Here is a 19,427-nt window from a genome sequence, read left to right as displayed (position 1 = left end):
GTGTGTAAAAATGATTTTACTATTAAAAAATGGCCTTAACTGTGTTACATTTATCTGGTGTAGTTTTAAAATAAAGAAGAAACATACCAAATCCTATTTAAAACTGGAATCTGTTAAAACAGAAAGAATAATTCGGTATCATGCGATCCGGTATACACAAGTTTCACTGTACTTCTGTTAACACAAATTTGTGATTAAAAATCAACAAAATCGTTTTCAAATAATTTTACAAAATATGTAAATAGATACACGTGAATAGAAAAAGACCTGGAGAATAACTGCTTGTTAATTTCTGCAGTAAAGCGCGATAATGATTAAGAAAGTCGGTAGATTTCCTATTGATTGAATTACAACGAAAAATTATATCAATAAGAACGCATATATCAATAAAAACGCACGCTTCCTTCCTTCCAATAAAAAGTGTAAAAAAATTAATAATTAATGTTATAAACTCAAGAACATTAAAACAATTTAAAATAATATTCTTGGTTTAATTTGAAGAAGCATAAAAATGAATTTCTCAAACCGCTGGTGATATGTAAAATCACATTATTAAAGAAATGAGACATATAGGGGTTGTAAACAATTTGTCAAGTAAAAATAGCAGTTAGAACGATGTTATAATGAAAAACTTTAATGTTAAAATATGTTAAATATATTGTTGTTGTTTACATAGCTTCTCCAGGCCATTATATAATGAATGTAACTGCCTGAAGAAGCTAATTAAACAACACGCGAAAACGTTAACATATCTTAACAATAGAGTTTTTTGATATTAACATCGTTTTACTGCTTTTTCTACTTGATAAACTGGTAAACCTCTACTAAGTAATAGCATTCAAATACATCTGTAAGCTTCAAATTCAAGTATTATTTATTGAGTCTGACGTTAGAAACAATTCAGAATGATGTTATTCGTATGACATAAGTTATAATGAGTCAGGCGAATTAAATAGAAAATATTACTGATAAAGATAATTGTATCCAATGATGAAACAATCGAAATTACAACATGAACAATTTTCATGATTTCAATTCAGAAAGAAGGAATATAATATACATTACAATTTACATATACAATTAGTTATGCACAAAAACAGATACTAGACTTATACCGTAGTCACTTTGTGACACTACTGCATTGGATCTTACTGAACAAGAACTTGGGATGCATTTCAGAATTTTTATTAAGGTATTTCGCATTGCCCGTAATATTGTAAGCTCTCTCTCTCTCGGCAAGGAACTCGTTACTTAAATACGCAATCATGTTACTCTATATAGCTTTTGTCCGATTTTATACGCTCTTTGAAGCTAAACAGAACTCTGTTATCTTAAGTATACGTGTAAATAGGTTATATAAATAAACAGGTATTTTTTTTTATAAGTAAGTTGCGGTGTGCACGTCTTTCGGGAGAGACGTCTCTCGATCTGTCTCCATCCCGGACCCCTAATGTCTACATACGCGACCGCTCGCGCAAAATCGGAACAGCAGCCAACGAGGTTTCTATATCTGCCTTAAAAGATACAGTGGTGTCAGTCCTGACGTAGGCATCACCGGTCTGGCGCGGACCCTCTGGTCACGAAACCAATCGATATGAAATATACGAAATTCAAACATAATAGATTGAAATTTTTTATAGATATAAAAATTGTATTTACAAGTAATTCAAGAAAAAAATTATTGTAGCTGTATAAAATTTTATATCGCCAAATAAACACTACTTAAAATCTGTTCACAACAAATTAACACGAATTTGGTCTATCCATTCATTCATTTGATTGCTATTAAATGAAATTTTTATGTCGGAATATGAAAAACAGAAAACAAAATTATTCAAAATTGCAAATTCCACAATGATGATTAATAATTTCCTTCCGGATACTTTAAATTTAGATTAAAAATTACACAGAATGCAGAAATACAGAATTTCTTTTTTTATTATACTGTATATTCATTTATAAATACGGTTATGTAAGAATTTTGAAATTTATGACTTTACAATCTATTTGAAACATTATCAAAATCGATTCATTGGCTAGTGTAAAATTACAGAACAGAGATAGAACTATCCATCATTCGTCTCTAAACAACAAATATCAGAAGCGATTGCTGTTATATTAGAATATCCATTTACGTATCATCCTTCTGTCACATTCGGGATTTTAACGTCATATATGGGGGGACTGTCACATTCAGGATATTTGTCAAATTCGGGTGTTACTGTCAAGTCCGGGTTAAATGTCCAATCCGGGAGTCTGTCACAAATCGATAAAATTCTTTCCACTTGACCGGCGTCTGCTTTAAGGAGGTACTGTGCCAGAGGATCTCTTTCTCTCAAAATATGTGCCAATTTTCTTGTCAAATTACTCCGCAATGTCTGCAAAATTAAATCCAAGATTAAATATTTTGTCAAAGAAAGAATCGAATGAAGAGAACGCGCAATCTGCCAAAACGTGCACTTACCCAAATATTGGTTTCGTATCCCTGGTTGCAATATTGTTGAAAGTTGTTTGAATAAACATCGGCTTTGGATTTCTCGCCTCTGCCGAAACAACAGCAAGTGAAGTTCCAGTTTATTTTGGACTTCTCTTTATTTTCTGGCGGACCTCTGGACATTGCGCGCTGGAAATTGGCTTTGATTTCCAGCTGCTTTTTGTACTCTACGAAAGCCTGCCTGAGTCTTGCTAGCTTGGCTTTGTCCCAATAAATCTCGAGATTCTCCCGCTCTGTAGGTTCGAAAGACTCCCAAGACTCTGAAGAAGGTCCACTGACGCCTGGATCCTTCTAACACTCCGAGGACTCTGACGAAAGTCCTCCATCTTTTGGAACCTTCGGATTTTCCGAAGATTCTGACGGAAGCCCACTGACTTCTGCGTCCGGAAGAGGATCATTAGCCTCTTCCTCTCTCTTCTCAACCTTTTCTTCACTTGGAGATTTTCGTCCGAAAATCCTTCCATTCCACCTCCAAAAACTCTTCTTTTTACTCATTCTCAAAAATCGCAGGAAAACTCTCCAACAAAACGAAAGCGCTTCGAAATAACAATCGAAAAACAAGGATATTGTTGGCGCGCGTCAGCAATTGTTACCTGTTGTCCGTAGAACTTAATTAACTTTAGAAATTTCGTTTTATACTTCTCATAAGGACTTAAACGAGTGATTTAAAATATTTTTAACACTCAAACTTTCCCGTCAAATTTTCTCCAATAATTTCAAAAACAAAACAATATTTCGAAAGAAATAATCAGAACGAAAATAAATTTATTATGTACTGTACTTTCACAGTTTTATGAATATCAACTTTTAATATATTTGCCGGACGAGGATACAATCGATTTTCGATATAGCCTCCTCGTATATAGCGCTGTCCTCTTAAAGCACCAATGAATACTGTCAGCGGATCTTTCCCATTATAAGTTATCTATGAAATCAAACCTTTCAATATTTGGGTATTCGCAAATGTACGACTTTCCGTTACGAATGATACTCTTATCATCAAATCTAGTGACTTTCAGATCCCTAAATTTAAGTGTGTAGACATCGTTATTAAATACTAGCGGCGCGTGCTCGGAATTTAGCAAATAGAAAAGAAACAATATTCGGATTTATTAATAAACACGACAAATACACAGTGAAGTAGAAAGAAAAATTATAGGGAAACGTTAGTGAGACCTCCTATTACTACGCCTAACAGGAGAATAGTTCCAAAATTCTGTAAATTGAGTACATTGTATTATTCCACCACAATTCTACAAATATTGTTTATGATTGATCTATGTTTTTACTGTGTGTTTACATGTGTGTTCTTATGGTATTACAGAACAGTTTTTATCATTCTTCAACCATTTACTGTTGTGTTTAAATTTAAAACAACAATAAATAAAAGTATTTGAACTCCGGTTTCCTTAGACTACGTGGTATTAGGTTTTATAGTCACATGTCTGGCACACAAGAGTCGCTGGGACGGAGGTGAGAGTCAAAATTTACTAAATATTGTGTGGATATTCTCTAGAACAGTGGTTCCCAATTTGCATGTCGTAACACACTTCTGTGTCGCAAGATCCCCTTAGGTGTGTTGCGGGAATATAAATAATTTTTTTGAATTTTGAATAAGCTCTTTTAAAATTTCATTTATCTTTTACCGCTGGCTGACCGAAAGAATGAGATGTTTACTAAAATGCCGATTGTTGCAAACTTTGCGGCATCGGAATATATCAGAATATCCTCTCTGACAAAAGTTGCGTGCGTCTATGGTATATTGGCGTACCAACTCTTCGGAGCTTGTATAAGCATTGTGGCTTACTCGCTTAAAGATGAATACTATTTATTTATGCATTCATTCAAATAGTTTTTTATTTTTATTTTTAAAGTATATTAAAAAGGTCCAGTGCGCTAATCGGCATTCTGAGCTTGAATCGCCATTGTCTACGAAAATTCCACCCACCGTCCATGAAGTTTTGTATCGGCAAAGTGCAACTTTATGGTGTAATATCTGCAAAACGGCTTAAATACGCCATATCGATCCGTACAGTGCCTATCTGACGAAAGCTTTTTTTTTTTTTTTTTTTTTTTTTTTTTTTTTTTGCGCTATTTGTAATAGCGCAAAAAATGTGTAGGAAGTAATTTTATCAGTTTTTTCGGCCGACGTTTATAGTCTAAAGTCTAACCTAGATGTTCAGAAACTACAAGGGCTTCGTCCGACCTAAAAAAAGAAGTATCAGGGTTGCCCCCTGGTAAGGCCTGGCACGACTACAGCAGTGATATTTGTAAAATTGTGAGTTTTTATCTTGGTTAATTTAACTTCCGTATTATCAAAATATTATTGAATCTATCCTAATTTCTTTTAAAATTATGGTCTGTCGCAGGAATCTGATTAAATTCAAAGTGTACCGCTAAGCCAAAAATATTGGGAAACACTGCCCTAGATTATTTTTAAAATTTAATAAACAGTTATCAAATGTTTACTTTGGCTCAACTACTACAGATATGCTGATCTTCCGGGCACAATTAATAGAGTAAAAGAGAAAGCAGTTTGCTGGCCAGTGTTCTTTCCACTCACTTTTATAGATGTCAGGACGTCGTCTATCTGGCATGCCCTTTTGCACATTATGGGGAATTGACTACTAAAGCGACTTTTTTAACTTTTCCGGCTGTTAAGAGATTTTATTTAAAAAAAGAATTTTTATATTATTAATCATAATACAGGAAATCCTAGTTAATTCGAACTCGGGTAGTTCGAATACCCCTTAATTTGTAATTGTACTTTTGTTCCAGTCGGGGATATAGAGATTTATACATTAACGAATTCGGTTAGTTTGAAATAAGACTACTTCTCAATTCAAAGTGAAATTTCTGTCTGAAGTCTGATATGCGTATTTTAACTGGTTCGTTCAGATGAAGTGCCTCCATGTTGTAAGAGAACAATAGAGGAAGAACTCTGATCTGGTCAAAATGGCTTTGCTCTTACAGTAACGCATTTTCGGGTGTCACTTTATTCGTGGAGTATACCTTTTCTCTTATCTCTAAAATATGGCTGAATTTCGGGATTGCAAGATTGGGATACAAATAACAGATTAAGATATTTGTAAGGCTCTAGGCTACTACATTTTGGACCACTTTAAAAATAAATCGAGTAACGTGTCGAAGAATTTTACGTAACTTTTTATAAAACTACCTGGTAACTTGTGAGGTTCTCACCTAAAACGTGCTGTTTACTCGCAGTTTATTTATATTATCAAATATTAATTAACGAAAACAGCGTTCTGTATACGTCGCCGTATTTTGTTTGCTGTGTTATTATAACGTGTTATTAAGTGTATATAGAAAATATGAGGTGGTGCGTACAGTTAGTTATACGCTGTTAGCCGTATAACTGTGCACATACGAATATTTTATGGAACGATCGTCTTAATTCGAAGTATATTTATCCCAAACCTTTGCTTGCCTTATATCTATGGTATCTTTAGTTATAAGATAGATGTTCGAAAAACAAAATCGTGATTTTTGTTTTTAACTCTATTCGGTTTGTGGGCATCAAGAGGGTCTTTATCCAGACTCTGAGTTCGGCCAAGCCCACAATGAGGGTGGCTAAATGGTGAAGGATAGGGCTGGACAACCCCTGACAAGTTCCTGACCCGGACTCAAATCTAAATCTCCAAAGCATAAAGCTGGCGCATTTACTGCTTTCGTCATCCCGCTGTCAACAAAATTCTGTTATTCCAGTTTAGTCTAAGGAATAATTTCTGGTTTTTATGAAAAATGAATAACAAATTAGAGATACTTTAGTATTATTGTAATTTAATTCAAATGTAAGAAAACATGAAAGTATTCGTATAGTACAGTCTTCCTATCAAGTATTTCATGTATTTTTAAAATTAAAGTTGGTTTTATGCGTTCATAGATAGGCCGTCTCGCCATATCATTGGAACAACGTACAGTACGTGTTTTGACAATAGTTGATGTAGACTTTCTACATCTGTGAAAACAAATGTTCAAATAACAACTTAATATGCATTCTGCATTTATGCATTTTAAAATTACTTTTAGGAAAATATTTGAAAGTTGCAATAATCAACATTGGTTTTATTTCGATAACGGCAGTTATTTTACTTTCAATCAAACATTAAGAAAAAGTAATTTGTTTAGTAATTTAATTAGTTCGGTTCGGTGCAACACAATACGTGGATGTCTGCCAAGGAGATTGCCATCGGGAAGAACATTTTATAGGTAAATGGCGCCTATTTAGATATTAGATATGTGAAGAAAACTTAGAATATCACGATTCCGTTAGTCAGGTGAGAACTTGCGAGGGTCATTCAAGTATTACGTTAGTAGTTTATGGAAAGGAGATTCGTCTGTATTTGACAATGAGGAAAGGAAGGATAAGTCTTTGATATCGTGATAATTAGGTTTTCTCATTTCTCGGTCTTTTGCTTGTCCCGGGATTTGGGAAAAAAGTGAACTGTTTCCCGAGATTCCGGGAAATCTCGGGATATAATTAATTATTTTTAAAATAAAAGATATCTTGAATCAAATGATATAATTATTTTTCATTTTTAAAAGTAATTTAATACATTCTGCAACCTCCAAAATCATAATATTAGTAATGCGGTGTAAAATATTAATGTACATTAAAATTACCTTTGAATTACGTAGAAATTTTCACAAAGAAAAAATTTATTAAAGTTTGTTGGAAACTACTTTAAAAAAATATCTAAACTGAGTTGAAAATTTAAAGAAAAAATGAACTTAGATCAAACTTCTAACTTGGTAATTTTCATGATTAAAATAAAACATAATACAAAATATTATTGTAGATTTTTATAAGATTTTGAAAACCAAAGATGATCAATACTCCGATCACTCAATCCGGTTATTATTTTAATAATGAAAAGTTCCGCTACTGAAAATGCCCTTTCCAATTCAATAAATGTGAGTAGAATCGTCTTTAATGCATTTAAGAGAAGACAAATGTTACGTGTTTTTTTCACCCGTAGCGTCGAAGATTTCTAGTTCGTTTTCGAAAGGCGTTACAGTACTATTTTGCTCTCAAGTATTCTTGATTTGTCTACCTCGACTGCTTTAAAGCGGTATCAAACTTATAGCCCGATAATTCGGCAGTTCGTTTGGTTTTAATAATCAGGTTTGTGAAGAAAAACTTCACACTTGCAGGCTTCTTAAGAAAAGAAATTTGCGGGATTTCCCAGGATATTCCCCGGTTAAAAAACAGCCAGGATCCCGTTTAAGAAACCCTAGTAATAATGAACCCGTCGTCTATTTTTCTCCCCAGTCATCCCAAAATTTATGGGAATGACTGCAATATTATTATAGCATTTCTTTATATATTACTGGTGCTTTATTACTAGCAGCGTATGGCCAGCTCGGGTTTTTGTAGGGGTGCATGTGAGCTGGTTGTACTTTGTATAGTTTTAAAGAGTTAAAGAATAGCTACATTTGCTTGGTGCTGCTCGGACTTTAAGTGAGTGGTGGATTGGTAAAGTTGGATTTTTTTCCTCTCTGCCCTGTGGGCACTATGAGGACCTTTTTAGCAAGTCCATTATGAGTTCGGCCGGCCGTGTGATGAGGGATGGGAGCTCGACATATCCGGACAACTTCCCGAAACATTTCTAGGTATTTTTCGACCCGTCCGGATTCGATTGCGAGTCCCCCAAAGCGGTAGGCTGTCATCTTGACCACTCGGCCGTCAATATTTTAGATTAGTATGCCTTAGTATAACTAATACATATTTTAAAAATTACAACCTATTTACCTATTTGCAGCTTTACTCATCATGATGCATCAAGCTAAATTAACACCTGTTGGGTACTGGCGTTGGAAAGCTTTCGCAAACGAATTAATTCATATAAATAGGTAGATTGAGAGGAAACAGACATTCGGGCGATAAGAAACATAGAAGTGAAAATGAAATTTTACGGTGTCATCGTCATTTTTGGTACGTTTTAATATTAGATGAATGGATTTTCTATAATACCTTTTAGAAATTCATATTATTTAACTATTAAAGTTATTTTTTAAATATTCATTTTTTAGCAGTGTTTTCTGTAACCAGTAGTAGTAGCATAGCTAATCGGGATTTTCCTCTATTTAATTCTCGCCCACAGTTTGACGTTGTAAGTGAAATAATCTATGTTCAAGATTTTATTTAGATTTTAATTATTCAATTTATTTGATATTTTTCTGTTGATGCAGAAATAACATTCGCTTTTTAAATCTTTTTAATTAAAAAAATTAAATTATTAATAATTTATTAAATTAAATTAATAAAAAATTTAAATTAATGTAATTTAAATTTTTTATTTTTAAATGATGTAATAAATAAATTATTTATTTTATATCGAATTATTATATAAAAAATGAAATTTTATTTGTTTTATCTATTTTAGCTGTTGCATATCCATATAAATTCTGAGTAATAAAATATATTTAAGAAACCAACTTTTTAAACAAACAGATATTATTCATTTTTTATGGGATCTTTTAAAATCTTTAAAATTCCCTAAAATGGCAGTTTACGATCGTGATTAAATACTATGAAATATAATTATATATATTTCTTTCATCCATATCTCTCGAAGCCTGTGGACACTAAGAAGGAATTTTATGTTTTAATACCCATCTTGAATTGAATAACGTCCACAATGGCCTAATCCGGGATAGACGGCTCATGAAAAATATTTGAGGTTTTATCGGCCGAGTTTAATCTCAGAGAAGTGGGTTGATGCCTTGGCCATCCGGATGGGCTAAGGCCTAATATTTTTGAAATTTTGGCCATCCATGTAGAGTTTTTCGGGTTTTCTTCACGTTAGTAACAATTGAACATGGGCAGTTCCTACTAAAAAAATCTCCCGAGAAGCATTTCCCTCGGCATGTGTTGGGTTGCCGTAACCAAAATAAACCAAACCAGATGTCGAATTATTGGTCAAATATTAAATTTTCAAACTTAAAACATAATTAACAGAACTTTGTATACTTTGTACATTAGAATTTTTATAATGTTGAAATTATTACTTAATATTGGAAAAAGCTTTATATATACATATTTATTTCTCAATTTAGTCGGGACTTAATTTTTCGAGCTGTTTCAAAAACGTAACAGATATCAACGATACAACTGATGTTATCGAGTTCGTTATCAATCTATCTCTGAATGATAAGACGACTTTTCACTCTGTTATCTATTGCATGGAACATGTAATATCAGATGAATTAGAAAACATTTTCGGAAATATTAACCTAAAAGATTTGTTAATTGCGTCACGACAAGCTATTTTGCCATTGATGCTCAAATATTTGATTGCAATACTTTCAATAAGATTCTCTGTTTGAATTCCTTGATGGATTTAATCTTGATTTGATTCCTAAACTTTTGGGACAGCTTTCTGAAGATTTTTCTGATTTAATTGGCTGTATAAGTAAACTGCTTTTGAAATTACCTGTATTTTAAAAGATTATTTTAACTGCAACCAGACTTTTCGTTAAAGCAATTTTAAAAATTATTAAAAAGTAATGATAGTTTTGGCATTTTCAAAATAAAGCATTGTTATTATTTAAGAGTTTCGTACGTAATTTTATTTTCACCTATACCACATTACAAATTAAAGTATATACAGTAGAGCATCGATTATCCGACTTAATTGGGGACTGGGGTTGGTCGGATAACCGAAAAAGTATGAAAAAATGCATTATTAGTATAGTGTATTAGGCCTGGTTTAAATACTAGCCTCCCTTTCATGGTCGAGCCAGTGTTGCCAGCTAAAACATGCAAAAATTTAACAAAAATAATATTAAAGTAGCCAAGATATAACCAAATATTGTAGCGCCACATCACTAGCGGACATTTGAATTTGCCGACGCGGTCGGTTAACCGATAAGTCGGTTAATCGGGGGTCGGATAATCGATGCTTTACTGTATATATATATATATATATACAGGGTGAACATAAAGTCTCTATACATTTCTGTGAAAACGCAAATTTATTAAACATTTACCATATACACTGCAACATGTATCACCTTAGGACCACAAATCAGTACATCTCTATGTGATTGCCCTCCAAGTCTAGGCACAGCTGCCAGCGGTCTTCCACAGACTGAAACACGCTGTTCAACATAGCTGGTGAAATTTTTTCACCACTGCATCTGTAATTCGTTGTTTCAACTGCGGTATGCTGTTAATCTTCACCTGGTGCACCTGCGACTTGATAAACTCCCACGCAAAGAAATCTAAGGGAGTCAGATCTGGTGAACGAGGGGCCCACAGCCTTTGTGAACTATGACCAATCCATCTACCAGGTACAATGGACAAACCTGAAAATATATTTAATTGAGAAATCACTAGTTTCTTTTATTTTTATTCAAATTTGACGTTAATTAAACATAATCTATAATTTTATAATCAACAGTATCTACAATAAATGCTGTTGTATTTAATAATTCTTTTTATCGCACATCCGCAATTAACAGTAATCTTAAGCTTGCAAACCTGCAATAAACATTCTCATTCCTATTGGTTAAACTATGATCACATGACATATTAAAACGAAGCATTTTTGCGGATACAAAAAAGCACGGAATTTCTCATTTATACCATATTAACATCACTATTTTTGATTACTTAAAAGGGGAGAGCGCGAACGCAGTCCCCAGTTACCACAAATTACACGCCCCATCTGCCCCAGTTTAGGGTAGTGGCAGGGGTCAGCTAGACCTAAGTGCAATGGTCAAGCCTCACCCTGGGGGAGCCGCCAGCGTGACCACAGCTAACCCCGGCGCCAGGTAAGTATGTTTCACCTCCTTTCTCTTCCCTCCTCATCTAAAATTCTTCGCTCTTGTCGTTGGTGTTTTACTAAATATGCACGTCGTCTTCTGTAAATTAATCAGCTATTTAAATATTGTTGGAAGATTTGGTCTTTAACCTACTTTCTCCATAAAATTTTATAGAAAAAGGACGATAAACATTTAGCACCGTCCGTTTTTATCGTTTCGATTCACATCGTGACTACTTTAACTATTAGCGCCATCTAGTAGCAGAATATATATATATATATATATATATATATATATATATATATATGCACTGTTTTTATACTGGTGCAATCGAACTCTTAATATAGTTAAAATTTTAATGTTTAAGCCTATCCTTTTTACTTTTTGGCCGGACAACGCCGGACGTATCTGCTAGTTGGGCTGCAATTTAGAAAAATTGTGGACATAAATTCTCGCTGTCTTCTATCTGTTCTTCTGCCGTCTGTCGTTCCTTAATATCAAGAAAGGTATTAGATAGATGAAATATGATACCAGATATGGAAAGATTGGATTCAGGTGGTTTCGATTAACTATATACGAACTTCCGATACAAACCGGAAGTTACGTTATTTCAATTCAAATATTTTCCCCTGAAAGGAGTTAGATAGATGACAGGCACGACTCTATTGCTAACGAAAAAGTGTGATGTACAGGGGAAGACACCACAGTACTAATTTGAGGTGGAGAGCAGGGCCGGATTTACATAGGAACATTTGGGGCCGGTTCCCAGGGCCCGCCACAAAACTATGTTTAAACATAATTTTTTTTTTTTTTCCTATTACTGCGACAGCCTAGTGTGGTCTAATCATGAGGGCCACGGGCAAAGAAAACCAAACCCCAGGAAAAAAAAACCCATGAAACATCTGAAAATTTCAGGAAAAAATTTCACATAGGAATTTTTCAGTTAAATTAAAATAATTAGTTTTACACAATAAAATATATGTATGTTTACAATAACCTTATTTTTAAATGAAATTTACAACTTCCTAGTTGAAATCTAGTTGAAAGTACAGTACAATATTTTGTGTAAATTTTCTAAATCATCAAATTTGCCTATTCTTAAAGGACCCCACCAAATTTGTGCCCAGAGCCCCCGGATTGGTAAATCCGGCCCTGTGTATAGCTACCTGAATAAAGTTTGTACTGAATTGGTAAAAGTGGCAAGTGATGTTATAAAACGGCCAAAATTGAAAGAATACATCTATTTAAAATAAAATTTAAAAATATAGCGGGCTTCCCAGGTATAATTGGGACAATTGATGGGTATTAAAGCTTCAAGTGAATCAGCGGAAAAATATGTAAACAGGAAGAATTTTTATTCTGTAATGTTGTAGGCAGTTTGCAGTCATAACTTAGTTTTTACAGACTGTTATTGTGGTTCTATCCATGGTACCTGGTTCTATCCATGATGCCAGCATTTTTCGAAGTTCTGAAGTGATCCGGAAACTTACAAGTTAGTGATTCGTCCTTATCAGATTATCACATTGTGGGAGATGCTGCCTACTCACTTATGGTGTCATTGATGATACCATTTAAAAATAATGGTCACCTAACTGCTCAAATGCATACATATAATAAGCTGTCAAAAAGCAGAATTGTTTCTTAACGTAGTAAGTATGGTTGCTGTATATTCGAATTGTTATTAACAGCATTGAAGTTATTGAGGAATTGTTATTGTTACAGCAGACTTGTTATCGAGAGGAGCTTTATATTATTAAAAAGAAGATTTAGACGGTTAAAATATTTTGATGCAAATAAAACATCAATGTTACTTTTCTACATATTATCAGCATGTGTACTTCATAGCATCTGTTTGATGGCAGGGGATGATTTTCACGAATTTGATACAATTAATTGTGATGATGAAAGATGTCCAAAAATGTACACTCAGAATAATTTTTTCGTGTTTTTAAAGAACTATTTATTATATAAAGATAGGAACTATATTTCTCTAATTAAGAAACATATTTAATAATGTACAATTATTGGTTTTAATTAATTTTAAATAGAAAAATATGTTTAAAATTGACCAAAAAAAAAGCAGAAAAAGTGTCCATAAATTATAGATTTGGGCATAATTTTTAGAAAGTTTTTTGATTTAATGCTATTATTTTCAGAGATAAATTTTTGGCAACATTAAAAGTTTTTCTATTCCAAGCTTACTAAAGTGAAATTACAAACAACTAGGTAGTGAAATACATAATGAGTCACGGTAAGCCGTTAACAAATTATGAGAAAAGGCAAATTTATGTTTGCATAATGAAGATTTATCTACCAGACTTGTAGCAGCTCGAAAAGATCGTTCTCAACCGGTTATACAACACTACATATTTTATTTAAAAAATTATAGGAAGTAAAAGTGAAAAGACCACCTAAAAACCAGTTGCGTGCCGTTCATGAAATCTGTGGAAGCACGCTTCCTTTATATTTTCGAAAATGTAAATACATATTGTACGATTATTTTCATATTTTAAGGACTTGTTACATGAAGGAGCGCACAAAAACTAGAGGACGACAATCGTTTTTCAGGGACGGCCGGATAGCCGAGCCTTCAAGGTAGCAGCCTACCACTCTGGGGAACCCGGGATCGAATCCAGACGGGTCGAAAAATCCCCAGGAATTTTTGAGGGGGAGTCTTTTCGGATATGTTGAGCCCCGTCACTCACCACCAGGCTTGGCTGAACCCATAATGCGCTTGCTAAAACAGACCCTCTTAGTGCCCACAGGGAGGAAAGAGTTTCAAAAAAATGTAAAAATGGGGGATTACTTTTTGTCGGATCGCCATACTTTTTCTCTATAACAGCCGGGAAAGTAAAAAAGACTTACTGGCAAATGTGAAATGATCTATTTGATGTTAGTTATTAAAAAATATTCGATTAGAACAGTTTAAAATATTTTTATATTACTGAATATGTATCAATTAATTAAAAATTTTTTATTCTTTTTTTAGGGTACGTTCGTAAAGTCAGACGAGTTAATCGAGAATGATGTCATCGTCATTCTTATTTCGTTAGACTTTTCGAACGATTCGCTTATAACTAAATGGCTGTTTCTAAAATCGAAAATATGAATGTTGCTAGTGCAGCCTTATCCGAAATATTTTTCTTAGATTGCTTCGGATGGACAGTTATTTCAATCATTTCATCTTTTAATTCATAATTTAAACACTCGAGTAGATTTAGAAACATCGATATCGTCGGGCGCCATTTTCTTAACGAAGTAAACTCTTTCCTTCGTGAGCTTCGTTAGTTTCGTTCGAAACGTCATCACCGCAGAGCATGCGCACTGAGCGAGACTACTACTTATCGGACGATTCGTTACTAACGCGTTTAACTCGTTTGACTTTACGAACGTACCCTTAATTATCTGTTGTTGTCATGGCAACTATAAGGATCGAGGGGTAAACAAAAGTCAGTCTGCCATGAGTTTCTTTATTTTGCTGTAATATTTTTGTACCGTAATGGTAGGTTAATATTTTACGGGTCTTTATTAATTACATTAGTAGAAAATTTATTAAGTTCCATTTCTTTGAAGTATCAAATTTTATTATTACTGTATTTTTTAAACTTTTATCTCCAATATTCATGTGTTAAATTAGCTTTACGATTACGCAAGTTGTTAATTCACCCTCAACTGATGTACGAAGTGTTAAAAACATCCATTGTTGTAACAAAACGTCAAATATACAGACTTATTTTTCTATCAGAAGACAGAAATCAGTCATTATTGTCAGATACTAGGCTTATACAGATAGAAAGTATAGTTTTTAGAAGTTAATGAAGTTCCACAATGGGAACTTCCATTGTATATCTATTAGTAAGATTGATTCATCCTCAATTTACAGAATCTCATTATTGACCAAAATATCATGATTTTCTGAAACAATTGTTGAAGCATATCTCACCCTGGCAAGAAAGGTGACACAACTCAAAAATGCAGTATTTCAGAAAAATCTACTTAAAGAATACTATGATGCTTATAGTATAAGCTGCTTTTAAATTTCAGGTTGGTATTTATGGCGGTAAATTCTATTATATTCTATAGTATAGTAATTATGGATCTGTAGCTCTGCTCTCGTCGAATGTGAGGTGTTATCAGTTAAATATATATGAGGTCTTTGAGTTATGTCACTTTTCTTTCTTTTCTAATAACTTTGTTATTTTGCGAGATAGAGATGTGATGCTCGTTGTGAACATTGGGGCACTTCATACATATTTTTCAATGACATAATCTCAAAATTGCCATTTTTTTGTTACGTTAATGTTGCATGCTAGGATATCTATGTTCTCAATTAATCTAATCGTTTAACAACATAACAACTTTATTGTCAACTATAAAGGTTTCACCAGCTCGACATGAAAGGTAACAAGCACACCTCGTGGGTCAATGGTACAAAAGCGCCCTCTCAGCGCAGAGATGTGCCCGCCGCCCTCCTATAGCCAAATTATAGCCACGACAGATTCCCTGCCTAATTTGGCCATGGATTGGGTGCGGCGTTCACATATACAAAAAATTGTCTTTGACGAACAGATTTAACTTCGGTCGGCTTAACGGTTTTGTGAAGGCGTCGGCTACGTTTTCTTCGGTCTTTATATGTTTAAGTTGAAATGTTCCTCCTTCTATCTGTTGACTTAGATATGACGCCAGTCTAATTAAATGGTTTGAGTTGTTACTCGTGTAGCCTGACTTTGCTATGGAGATCGCAGATTGGTTGTCACATAGCAATTGGATTATTCCCAATTTCCCAAACAGTTCTTCCAGAAAGAATTTAATCCAAATCCCTTTTTTGGCGCAGCTTCCTAAAGCGTATAGTTCGGCGTCGCAAGTCGAAAGAGGGGTAACGGGTTGCTGCTTCGAAGTCCAACTTAATATGTTCTTTCCTATCGAGTATACGTATCCCGTTATACTCTTTTCTGGGGGGGTTCTCCAGCTGGCGTCAGAGAGGCCCTTGACATCTAGTCTGTCTGGTGTGAAGCGCAGTCCCGTCGATTGTGTTCCGTTTAGATATCTGAGTACGCCCTTTAATGCAGTCAGGTGAATGTTTCTTGGATCTTTGGTATATTTTGAGAGCAGGGTTACTGCACACGCTATATCGGGTCTCGTGCGCGTTGCCAGGAACATCAACGAGCCTAGCATTTCTTGATATAACTTCTGATCGCACGGTTTTGAGTCGTTATATTTTTCCAGTTTAACGTCTGGATCAAGTGGGGTACTTCTTGGCTTGCAGTCTTGCATTGAGTATTTCTCTAGTATGCACTTTACGTAATTTTGTTGTTTGATTACTACCTCTCCTTTTCCTTTTATTATTTCCATGCCTAGAATATTCTTCGTGTCTGGACTTTCTTTGACCTTGAATTTCCTTCGTAGTTTTTCTAGTAGTTCTTGTAAGATCTTCCTGTCAGTAGATATAGTTATTATATCATCTACATGTATTCCCAGGATAACTTTTCTAGTGCCTAGTTTATAGATGTACACACACTTGTCAGTTTGAAAGTTCTTTGCGCCGATCTCTATTAGATATTTGTTGAGTGTTTGATACCAGATTCGGCCACTCTGCTTTAATCCATATATGGCTTGATTCAATTTGCATACTTGCCTTTGGATTTTCGTATTTTCTACGTATCCCTTGGGTTGTTCCATATATATTGTTTCGTCTAACCTTCCGTACAGATATGCCGTTTCTATGTCTAGGTGGTTGACGTCATAGTTGTGCATAGCAGCGTATATCAAAAGTCCTCTAAGACTATCCGCTTTCATAACGGGTGAGAACGTCTCGTGGAAGTCAATTCCGTACTTTTGGGAGCATCCCGTGGCTACTAGTCTGGCCTTGTATTTTGTGCATGAGGTCAAGGGGTCGAGCTTGATGTTGTATACCCATTTGCATTTTAACGGTTTTATTCCCTCTGGTAGGGTTACAGTTTCCCATACATTGTGAGCCTTTAATGATTGCATCTCTTTTTGCATGGCTTCAATCCATTTGTCCTTGCTCGGTAGGTTCATTGCTTCCTCGTAACTGTTCGGGATTATGACTTTGCTTTCTGATAACAGGACTCTGTTGTTGGGTTGATATGTTGGATCGTTTGTGTCCTCTGGTATGTCTTCTTCGACATCGGAGTCACTTAGAGGTGGTTCATAGTAGAAATTTAGAGGTGGTCTAGGTCTTTTCCCTTCAATTGGAGAGTGGGTTTCCTCTATAAGTTCATTTTGGTCGTAATCTGTCTCGATTTCGTTATCAGGATTTGTGACTTCTGTATCCTCTATGTCCTGAGCTGTAGAAGTTAAATCGGTGCCCTGTCTCTCTATAACGACTAGGGTATAGTCCTGCGTTGGATTCGCTTGTTTTTGGAGGTCTTTGCCCTTTTGGTTTTCTAGAAATTTTACATCACGTGACTCGATTACGGTCGTAGTGGTAGGGTCGAATATTCGGTAGGCTTTCCTACAGGATGAGTATCCCACAAAGATTCCTAGTTCCGCCTTTGAGTCAAGTTTACTTCTCTTCATCTTGGGAATCCAATAATATGCTTTACAGCCGAATACTTTCAAGTGTCCTACAGTGGGTTTTCTACCAGAGAACAATTCCTCGGGGGTCCTCTTCATGTCGTTCTGGGTGGGTGTCCGGTTGCGTACATAAGTGAAGCAATTCATTGCCTCAGCCCAGAAGTTTTTTGGCAGTTCCGCTTCTATTAGTAGCGCTGTGGTACCCTCGATAAGAGTTCTGTTGGCCTTTTCTGCCACGCCGTTTTGAGCAGGGGAGTAGTAATTAGTCAGTTGGTGGTTAATACCCTTATCCTTTAAAAATGTCCTTAGGTTTTCGTTAAGGAATTCTCCCCCGTTATCAGATCTGATTTGTTTGACCTTTCTCGAAGTTGCGTTTTCGACGTTTTTTATGAAGTCTATGATTTCTTCCGTCGTTTCGGATTTGGCTCTTAAGAATTTGGTGAAAAGTTTTCTTGAGTAATCGTCTACAATGGTGAGTACGTACTTTGCTCCTCCCATTGATTCATCTCTAAAGGGTCCAACTAAGTCAAGATGTAGGAGATCGAGAGGATTTTTTGATTGTTTTGTGATCACTGGCTTAAAGGGCTTCCTGGTGAACTTCGCTCGAATGCAGGTATCGCATACAGGTGTGTTGGATTGTGGTACGAGTGGGAATTTGTGTACCATCTCGTTCTTGGCTAAAATGTTCATGTAATTTCCGTTGATATGGCAGAGACACTTATGCCAGGTCTCCCAGTCATTATGGTGGGATTTCATACTGTATTCGTGGCTAGGGGTCCTGAGTCTAACAGTGTATAGGTCTTTCCACTTCTTGCCCAACATGATGACATTTCCTCTTTCGTCAAGTATTTTACAATTCTCGGCGTCGAAGATTATCTTGATTCCTTCCTTTGCCAGTTTGTTTACAGAAATTAAATTGTTGCTCAGATCTGGGGTGTATAGTACGTCTTCAAGAAGTAATCTATTAGAGTTTTCGTCTCTTATTTCTGCGACTCCTATGCCTTCTGAGTATATGACTTTATTATCGGCCATGGTGATTGTTTTTCTGTCTTCACTCATGTTCTCTAACCATTGGCGATTTGGGGTCATGTGACTGGTCGCCCCACTGTCTATGATCCAGCATGTATCTGGCTCACCGTTTGTGTTTAAAGTCATTAATCTCTGTGGGTTGTTATCCTCGTTAGCTGATTTTCCCTTTCTCTGTCGGTTATCGTCCTCTCTAGCTGAGTTTTCCCAAGCTATTTTAGAAGTTTTGAAATTTGATCTTCGGTTATCGAGATCGAAGTAGTTATCTCGTTTGTCTCTATTCCTTGCTTTGTTAATCGGGTTCAACCAACATTCAATTGCCTTGTGATTTGGTTTACGGCAGATGTAGCATAGCACTTCCCTTGTTCGAGATTTTCTTTGTGCATTATCTTTTGGAGTTTTGTAATTCGGTGGGTGATATGCTCTGTAGGCTGCGAGGTTTTCCCTCTGTTCGGGCCCATTTCTTTCTTCATATCTTTCAAAGATTTTTCTCACATCAGAGATCTTGGGGTCCTTTAAGTTGTCGAATTGCATGGCTATTAGGTTGTACTTTTGCGGTAAACCTTTCAATAGTGCGGTG

At 35.1% G+C, this 19,427-nt stretch overlaps 1 protein-coding gene, 1 long non-coding RNA gene and 1 other non-coding gene across 4 annotated transcripts in view; 2 read left to right on the top strand and 1 right to left on the bottom strand.

Annotated features, from left to right (window-relative positions):
• The first annotated feature begins 8,296 nt into the window (after positions 1–8,296).
• On the top strand, positions 8,297–9,754 carry LOC136979068 (uncharacterized). Its single transcript, XR_010881337.1, has 3 exons — positions 8,297–8,450; positions 8,549–8,625; positions 9,575–9,754. It is a non-coding gene; the product is annotated as an uncharacterized lncRNA (long non-coding RNA).
• Positions 9,755–11,136: 1,382 nt separating this feature from the next.
• Positions 11,137–11,301, bottom strand: LOC136979102 (U1 spliceosomal RNA). The gene has a single exon (XR_010881339.1). It is a non-coding gene; the product is annotated as a U1 spliceosomal RNA (small nuclear RNA).
• Positions 11,302–14,338: 3,037 nt separating this feature from the next.
• Positions 14,339–19,427, top strand: part of LOC136979075 (dynein regulatory complex subunit 4-like) — a 63,029-nt gene continuing 57,940 nt past the window's right edge. For both annotated transcript variants that reach the window (XM_067274981.1, XM_067274979.1), the window contains exon 1: positions 14,339–14,786. In XM_067274981.1, coding sequence (XP_067131082.1) covers positions 14,784–14,786 — 3 coding nt within the window. In that variant the 5' untranslated portion in view covers positions 14,339–14,783. The remainder of the gene's footprint in view (positions 14,787–19,427) is intronic.

The sequence above is a fragment of the Centruroides vittatus genome, unplaced genomic scaffold (genome assembly GCF_030686945.1).
Source record: "Centruroides vittatus isolate TY-2023 unplaced genomic scaffold, ASM3068694v2 contig_577, whole genome shotgun sequence".
Classification (NCBI taxonomy): Eukaryota; Metazoa; Arthropoda; class Arachnida; order Scorpiones; family Buthidae; genus Centruroides; species Centruroides vittatus.
This window is presented reverse-complemented; position numbering and strand designations above follow the sequence as displayed.